A 9855-nucleotide genomic window follows, 5' to 3' on the forward strand; every position below is an offset into this window, starting at 1 on the left:
AATAGTAAAAAAAGAAAAAAATACTAACTGGATACTTTTTGAGTTGAATATGAATAAAGAACTATCGGATTAAGCGTGCTTGAGCTAGAATAGCTCAAAGATTGATAACCCCTGAAAAATTTGCATAGACCCATCAAAATAGATTGATTCGATCTTTTCTATAACTCGATAAGAGATGTTACACATTTTTATATTTATAACATAAAAGAGTTCTAGTACATTTTTCTTCATATACATCAACTCTTCTACTGCATCTTCCCTCGACGTTTAAACTACTAGCTTTGTTAGTGGTAAAGAAGGCTTTAGGTCATAAGTTTGAATTTGATGCTTATTGATGGGTTTGCTAAATTGCCTTATGGTCTAATGGTTTAAGGGCAAACAAGTTGATAATATTGCTTTAAATAGCTCGCACTCAAAGTTTTGTCAAATATACTAATGGTTTTTAATGAATACTCCCTTGAATTTTTCTTTTTTGGCTTAAGTACAACTCTATATTTTATGAATTAATTCACTTTTATCCTATGACTAACGTTGTTATTAAGTGTTAAACATAAGGTCAAAACGAACCAATTAACAAAGTATAGTTTTTAAAAATACTCTCTCTATATTTTATATATAAATAAAAAATTATATAAACAAAATTTAAATTCACAACCTCTAACAAAGATTTAACTTAAAAGTCAATTTCACTGTCGCACCCAAAATCTTCTTCATTTAAATTTACTTATACATGTATAACACGAATCGTATTCTCTCTATATATATATATATATATTGAGCCAACTTGTTCATATTAATTAAGTTTTGATGATTAATAAAAATATTTTTATGATATAAATATATATTTTTTATATAAAAAAATAAATTTATTTTAAATTAATAGTAGGTACAAAGAGTAAATTTATTTTGAATTAATGGTGAATTGTCTTTAAACATGTTTCCTTCTTTTGATTATTTATGTCTCAAAAGTTTATGTTTGAATTTTTATTTATTGATAAATGCTTTTATTATTTATGTAAAAAGTATATTTATTTTGAATAAAAGTATAATTATTTTTAGATATGTTTTCTCTTTCTCATACAAAAAATAAATCTATTTTGAATTAAAGAGAATTGGTTTTAAACATATTTTCTCTTACTCATGTAAAAAGTAAATTTATTTTGAATTAAAGGAGCTTGCTTTAAGACATGTTTTTTTGTTTTAATAATTTATGTTTTAAAAGCTTATAATTGAATTTTCAAATCTTGATTTCTCGTGTAAAAATTAAATTTATTTTGAATTAAATGTGAAACATGTTTTCTTATTATTTGAGAAAGTTTAAATATTTTTTAAATTTCAAACTTCATATTATTCCTTTTTTTAGTGGTTAAAATGCTTATAAATACCCCCAAACTCATTTTTTGAATATCAATTGCACATTCAAAACTCCAAAAAGCTCTCAAACTAATTTTCAAGCATTCCAAGGCTCTCAAAGATTCATTGTTCATCCATCGAAGAGCCACAAGACAAGAGGAGAAAATTTTTTCAAGTTTTCTACGATAAATTCGAACTTTTTTATTTAAGGTTACAAATTTATTTATTTATTTAAATATTATTGCCTTGTATAATTTGTTCTTAATTATTTATTTGTATTCAAATGTGGACAAATTATTTGTAAATATTTAAATTATTATTGAGAATTGTATAGGTTTCCTAGATCTGTTAAAATCTAGGTGAATTTAGTTTTCAAGATAAGTTAAAGAGAAAACCTTGGTGTAATAGTTTCTTAGAACCCATTGTAATCTAGATGTGTATCTAGTTTCCAATGTAAACTAATGTGAAAACCTTGGTAATTTTGATTTATTGGAATCCCAAGAGTGATTAGATTTTGAAAAAATGGATTAGATGTGTGTGGAAATACCGAACTACTATAAATTGTGTGTGTGTCTCATTGTATTTATTTTTGTTATATCTTGTTGCTTATATTTATTATTAATCTTAAATACAATTTATTATATTTATAAAATATATATTTTTCAATAAAATCATTAATTAAGAATATTTATTAAAATTAAGAAAAAAATTTAATCATTCAATTCACCCTCCCTCTTAAATGGCCATATCACAAGGGACCAACAATATACACTAATGGTGTTACCACGCGTACACGAGAAATTTTAATTTATTTATGAGTATATATTTATTATTTATTTCCATTTCTACCCCTCCCAACTCAAAGAGAGAGGAAGTTGGGTTTGGGGTTTAGGTGAGCCTATTCGCTACACCAACCTCAAACTTTCATTTTTTTTTCAAACCTAAATTGTTACCCACTACCAATTTTTTCTTTTGTTTTGTGTTAAACTAGCAGTAAGGGTTAAAAATTAAAAAAAAAAATTTGATGAAATTTAAAAAATAATGACACCAAATTGAGTATTTGCTTAATTAATAAAATACATAAATATATATATATATGTGTGTGTGATAGATTGGGCATTTATCAAGATGAGATCCACAAAAAAGAAAAAAGAAGAGATGGAGATGGAGATGCCTTTGAATGTGGAATTATTGGGCATATGTTTGTTTGTATCTGCTATAACCTGTCCCCATTCCCTCATGCTCCAGCTGTAACAGCCCAACTGCCCCATCCCACCCTGCCCTACCCTACCCTACCCCATTTCACTTCTACTTTTGAGATATTTTTATAAGCTAAATATTACTTCAATATTTAAATTTAATATTTGTAATAATATTTTATATTAATATTTGTTACTATATGTTATTTCTTTATAATTATATAAAATATTTATTATTAGGAGTGAGCAATATTTCGATTAAATTGGATCAGTTGAAATTGTCGGTTCGATTCAGTTTAAATTGTAAGTCGGTTCGATTTGATCTTTAAATTTGATAATTTTGATTATTTTGGTTCAATTTAGTTTCTGTATTGAAAAAAAAAACTAAAATAACCACGTCAACCTAAATGTTAAAAACGATATTATTTTTACACATTGTTATTTCAATTTTTTTAGTTTTTTTTTTTTTTTTCAATTTTTTGAATTTTTTCAATCGGTTCAGCTTTTTGATTTTTTAGTTTATTTGATTCGAGAATCTATTCGGTCGGTTCGATTTGATTTTTGACATAGATTTGCTCTATTCGGTCTTATCAATTTGATCAGTTTAATAATCGAACTGATCAAACGCTTGCCTCAAATCATTACAAATAAGTGTCAAACTTGAATTTTCAAATCTTATTTCCATTTTTACAAAATCTTCGCACACAAAATATTTTCAAAATTACATTATTAATAATTTTCGAACTTGAGTTTGTTTGGATCGGTTATCTAGCTCTACTTACAAAAGAAGGGTAGGGCTCGATCTCACAACGAATCTTTCAATGCTTAAATTAGTCACAGTATTCAAGAATGATGTAATAGTGATGTAATAAATATGTAAAATATGTAATACTTACCTCTTCAAAGACCACACTTTTATACATACTAACTAAAGGGTTAATAGAAGCCATGCTAAGTTACGTGGAAGGTCAAATTTGATCATCGAATGAATCGATGAGTTAACTATGGGCATCGACTTGGGTCGAATCCTCTTTTGTATTTCTTGCTTTGATAGCCTTGGATTAAGTCTCCGGTATAAAAGTTTGATTGTTAAAATTTGTCGACCCTACAAATTTTACAATAATCCTAATTATTTTTAGAACAAATGGGTAAATGGAAACTTTGGTCATTCTATATAAAATTTCTGTACAGATGTTTGATTCGAATCAATTCGATTGGATTGGCGGTGACGATCGGAATGGGCTCACGGCGCCGCCATGGCCGGCCGGCCGGCTCATTCAACCTTCCAAGCATAAAGAAACAGGCAAAACTTCGACGGCCCACCGCCATTATTCAGCCCTTCCGCCGACCCCGAGCTCCCGGTCTGAGACGACAATGGCGTCGAATCCAACGACAGTGAAGGTGACGACATCGAACGAGAAGAAGACGTCAATGGCAGATTTGGCTTGAAGATGAACAAAGCATGCCTCAAACCAGTGCTGAACAGCCAATCATGAACATCCCAGTAAACTTCCAATCTCCCTTTGTTCACATGAATCGATTCATTGCCTCTGAATTTCCACTGCAAATGCTTCACAAAGATCACCAGATGCCCGTCAATTCTTATCTCCATCTCCGGATCCGTCTTGCTCTTGCACTCGATCGAGATCTCATGGAGCCCGCCCTTCTCGTGGAACTTCACTTTCGTGCAAAATTTCTTTTTCCCGAATATGTGCTCTTTCCGAGAAACCAAACAGGGGTCTATGAGAGCCGGCCGGCATTTGGTTTTTCTGTAAGCGTCTTTCTTCAAATCGCCGAGAAGAAGCGCCACTTCCTCATCGCAGACGACAGCGACGTAGTAGTCGGAGCTCGGCTCCGTTTCGCCGTTGAATTTCGCCGCCCTGAGATCCCAGAAAACGTCGACTGCTTTCTCGTCGACGGTGAAGCTCTTGCAGCCGTGCTTCCGCCAGAAGTACCTGCCCAGAACGGAAACTCATAAAATTCGTCGTTTACAAGGTACAAAAGCCGCAATTAAAGCGAATGAACATAGAAAAAACACTCAATTTTCTACTGACATATGAATAGAACGATGATTTAGCCGGTGGTTTGACAGATTGCTTACAGTACCATGGCTTGAGCTCGACCTTGCAGGTGCAATGGCTTTCGGGGAGGCCGGGAGGGCCGTCGACGGCGACGGAGAGGCCGTGGAGGAGCAAGTTCTTGAACCAAGTGATGGTGATGAAGCGGCACTGATCCGCCATTTTAGTCCGGTAAGTGGAGATGAACACGCTCTGGCCGGGCCTGGTGACCGCCGCCGGATCGCCGGCGATCTTCTCCGCGGAGGAGAAGCAAGCTGGAACTCCTCTTGGGTCCTGCATTCTCTGCGAAACTCGGCCTCAGATGAAGACTATGATTGAATTGGGCTGATGATCTCTGTATAAAAACATGAGAGCAGAGCAGAGCAGAGAGAGAGAGAGAGAGAGAGAGAATCAATGGAGGATTAAAAAGTATATTTGCAAACTGGCAGCTGGGAGATGGATCAGATGGAGATGGCGGTGAGTGATGAAAAGTAGAGATTTTTTTGTTTTCAGTGTCGGATCTTACCTGTCTCTCTCTTATTTTATTATCCTTTCCAACAAGACAACTCTCTTCACCCTTTGATTCTCTCTCAAAGCCTTTTCTTTCTCTAGATTTAGGGTTTTAGTGGATAATATGTGGTGCCACACACCCATTTGTGTAGGGTTTGTAATCTTATAATATTGAGAAATTTTATAAAAATATTTTATTACTCACCTCAAATAACATAATATTTATTCGATACAAGTAAATTAAGAAAAGATGTGACCTCATGAAAGGTGAGACCACACACTCACCTTTATAATATCTCGTTCAAACGTGAATCAAATAAGAGTCGTACTTTAATTATAATTAGTTGACTATTTTATCATTTTTTTTTTCAATTTGAAAAACTTGAAAGATCCCCAATCAATGTATAGCCATTGGCTAGAATAGTTCCACCTCTTTAAAATTTACGGCCTCACACACACTCGACCTAGGCAAACGGATTGGTGAATCGTGAATTGGAACTTAGGCTCTATTTTCTCAAATAAATGCAGATTATGTACAATTTTATGAAGACATACTCGATCTTATGATTTAATTTTAAAATATTATATATATAAAAATGATTAGAAGTGTACAAATAACATTTCTCAATATTGTGTCTGACACCACATTAATTTGGAGAGAAATCAAAGAAGACCAAGTCAAGGAAAGAAGTAGAAAACCCTAGTGATTCATTTAATGTGACGGTGATAGTTTTTTAATTTAAATTATAATAATATTATTATTATTATTCGTATATATATATATAACTATTAAAATTCATGATACAATTATTTTATCCATTTATACAAGTTTTAAACTAAACATGTATTTTAAATTAAATAAAATACTTTTTTTTTTATCATTTTTAGTGAATGTGCTAAGGATTTTATATTATAGACTAAAATACAATAATTTAACTCTTGTTAGGTGTGTCATGGAGTTTAAATTTGATTTGAATATTTTAATACATTAGGTGAATTCAAATATTTTATTAAATAATTTTAATTAAAATTTAATTCAATTTGACCAATTTATCGAACACACAATCAAACACATCTCACATCAATAACAAACAAAGCATAGTGACCTTAAAAAAAAATATGTTTTTCATCCCGGAAAATATTTAGAATTTATGTAATCAATCCTATTTAAAAAAATAATGAATATATTTTATTTAAAATTAAAATATATTTATTATCTAGATCATATAGAAATGAAAATGAGAAGCATGTATAATACGAAATAGAAACAAAAAAAATGATATTTTTTAAAAAGTAGGGAATGAAAAATATGGAAAAATGTATAAAAAAATATAAAGGTATTTTTTAAAATATAATTTTTAATATAAAAAATTATTTAAAATAGTTATTCAAATAAAAATAATAAAATAGAAACATGAGAAACGCATAAATAAAAAATATAAGGATATTTTGTAAATATAATTTTTAATATAAAAAATTATTTAAAATAGTTATTCAAATAAAAATAAATATAAATTTTATAATATATTCAAATAAATATAAATATAATTCGTTTCATTTTAGATGAACGGTGACTTATTCATTGAAAATAAATAATAAATTTTTAAAAAAATAATTAAACATAATATAAATAATAAATTTAAAAACTTTGAGTTAGAAATAAAAAAAATTTCGTGTCTAATTTCTTCGTGAATGGAAATGTATTTTTGAAAAAAATGTTTATAATATTTTTTTAATATTATAAAACGGACCCAAAATATTTTCAAAATTATAGAGGCAAGAAAACATTTTTTTATAGTTTCAAAAACAAAAATATTTCAAAAATGGCGAAACGTCACCCTCAAAATGTTTCCATAATCATAGTTTATTATATCTATTATGTAATCTAACTACATAAGATAGAAAAATTCATTTTTAAACTATATAATCACTAGATTGGCGACTTGTTATATGAAGAATATTAAAAAAAAAAAAATCAAACACTAAACCATATTGGATCAGCAGTGGAACAGATGTAAAGGGTAGAAGAGTAAATTAACATTTTTAAGCACTCCGAAGGCATTGGAGAGGAATCTAAGGAGATGGTACTAGTTTATACTTTATGCTAAAGTCCAAGGAATCTAAATTTTGGATTGCAGATCTGCCCCCAACTTTTGGTGCTCTTATGCTTATGCACCACTTTCATGCGTAGATTATTGTTTTTCTTAAATAAAGTTAAGGTACAATTGATTGCAAAGGTGGAATTTAGATGAAAATAAAATAAATTTTAAAAAATTAAATTATTTAGAATTAAATTCTATAAAAAATATTAATCGAAGTTTGATTGATTTAATTTTTTACCTAAAAATTACCTAAAAATAAATCAAATATATTACACAAAATATTCAAAAAATCAAATATATATTCACAAATATACATACACACACCCAGTAAGCTAGTTGTAGATCCCATCACCACCATACATACACATACCTAGCAAGTTGCAGCGCCCATTGTCGGTTGTAGCGCCCATCACCGCCGCCATCGCCGATTGCAGCAGTTATTGCCATTGCTGCCATCTTCGCTATCCATCTCTCTCTCTCTCTCATTCTCCTTCCTTTCTCCCAAACCCACTTTTCCTTCCTGCCTCCCTTCATCGTCGATTACAGCGCCCATCGCTGCAACTGCTCGTCTCTCTCTTTCTCTCATCCCTCTTTCCCAAACCCATTTCTTTTCCCAGCATTTTTTTCTCGCCACCGTTGCCCATCTCTCTCTCTTTCCCTTCCTCCCAAGCCCGTTTCTTCTCCCTGCCTCCCCCCATCGCTGCTACTATCACTCTCTCTCGTTCGCTTGTTCGCCTTCTCTCATTCGCTTGTTCGTCATCTCTCTCACTTACTCACTCCATCACTACCTTTATCATTCTCTCGTTACAGATCTGCTTTCAGGGGAATGAGAAACCTTACCTTGAATGAAGATGATGAACCCTCGAAGCTTATATTCGGCTGAGATGGCAACGAACAAAGGAAACTCGAGGATCAATGTTGAATGAGAAAGAGACTCGAGAAAGAAGTGGTTAAGAATGATCTGTCATCTTGCTTGGAAAATGTTTTCTCATCCTCTCTAAGAATTTTTTTTCCATCAAAAGTGAAAATGGGACCAAAGTGAGAATTAATTTTACCTAAAAAATATAGCTAATCAAACACCACCAAAACTAGAATTTATATAGAAAATGGTAATTTTTCTTAGAAAATTTGGCCAATCAAATAGGCCTTTATTGTAATTTTAAAATTTATTAAAAAATATATTATTTTTTTTATCTACATGAATTTCAAGAAATGAAAATGGGAATAAGCAGAGGTGAGCATTCGATCAGTTTGAAAATACTCAAATCAAATAGATTAAATTCATATAAAAAATTAAAATAATTCGATCAAATAAATTCTTAAATTAAAAATATAAAAATAATATTGTACAAAAATAATATTATTTTGAATATTTTAATTAATTTAATTAATTTAATTTTTTAATATAAATTTAAATCAAACTAAAATAATCAAAATTATTAAACTTATAAATTCAATCGAAAAGTTGCCTTTCCAAAAATTCAAACCAAGAGATCTTCAAAATTATTTTTAAATTACAAAGGGTCTCCGTGCTTGATACAAATGAAGAAACAAGGAAGGGCTAGTTTGGTCATTTTACATCTCCGATGAAAACGACCTCTCCGCAAGTCGCCGACGTAGTTGAACAACCCTTTCCGGGGAGCACTCTTTGATCTTCATTTCCGTATATACGCATATTCATACATGTGGTTCATATTTTATTAGCTTAATCTGGAGTAGCAGAATCTGATGTTGAAAAGCAATCGGTCGCGAGCACTTGATTGGCGAGAGGCTTCTCAATTAGCAGTTCGAAGATCGCCGATCTTAATCGGAGGAGAGTTTCTTCCCTGACCGGTGGATCTCTGTCTTGCAAACCCTAATCTTCAGCTGTGAAAGAAGTCGGAGGCGTTAAATTTTGCGGCGACTCCTTTGATTGTTCAAATAATTCATTCAGTCGATCGCCGACAAGTTTAGCTCCCACTCACTGTCGACACCGGTACAGTTTCTGCCTTATTCTACTAAAAATTTCCGATCTGGAGAACAATTTGAAGTCTTGAGATTGGTCCATCGTGTTGTTCTTCGTCCTGCTGAAAGGTTGATCTGAGCTCTCTAGTGTCGTATGAATTCTCAAAACTTCGTATCTAAATGACATTTTTGAAAAGATAACAAAATGAAAACTAGATTAGTTGTTCAACCATCATTGCTTTTCGAGATTGAGTAATTCGTAATCATAAATTATGTATTTCATAATCACTTAGTTAGATCCTAAAATTGACATCATTTCATATAAAATTATACACAATTATACACATGGTGAAATTAAAATTGTGTATCTAAATTGATCGATGATAAAATACTATAATCTTTTTAGAACACTATAATCTTCTTAGAACATAATCCAAATTCAATTCACCTGATTCCTTCTCTTAACATTGGTTGCAAAATAGCTATGATGGATTTACTTAATGATTTTTTTGTCAATTTAGAGAAAAAGAGAGAGAATCAATAATCGTAATAATTGAAAATAATTTATTCTATCAAGATAACCATCGCCATCCACTATCCAATTATTTCACTAATTAGCTCTTATGACAATAATTATTTTACATAATTTTCTTAATATTTCTAATATTAAAGATGCTCTTCTCCTTTACA

The 9855-nt window shown here is 30.8% G+C and overlaps 1 protein-coding gene across 2 annotated transcripts; it reads right to left on the reverse strand.

Moving 5' to 3' along the window:
• Nucleotides 1-3563: 3563 nt before the first annotated feature.
• On the reverse strand, nt 3564-5233 carry LOC127790407 (uncharacterized). 2 transcript variants are annotated; one of them, XM_052319920.1, is made up of 3 exons: nt 5136-5233; nt 4659-4964; nt 3564-4507 (listed from the first exon to the last, which is right to left on the reverse strand). In XM_052319920.1, the coding sequence occupies exons 2-3, from the start codon at nt 4907-4909 to the stop codon at nt 3826-3828; spliced, it is 933 nt and encodes a 310-aa protein (XP_052175880.1). In that variant the 5' UTR covers nt 4910-4964; nt 5136-5233; the 3' UTR covers nt 3564-3825. The 2 variants fall into 2 exon arrangements, with proteins under 2 accessions (XP_052175880.1, XP_052175879.1); XM_052319919.1 differs by having other exon boundaries at nt 4659-5229.
• Nucleotides 5234-9855: the final 4622 nt, after the last annotated feature.

Source organism: Diospyros lotus, chromosome 14 (assembly GCF_014633365.1).
Source record: "Diospyros lotus cultivar Yz01 chromosome 14, ASM1463336v1, whole genome shotgun sequence".
In the NCBI taxonomy this organism is placed as follows: domain Eukaryota; kingdom Viridiplantae; phylum Streptophyta; class Magnoliopsida; order Ericales; family Ebenaceae; genus Diospyros; species Diospyros lotus.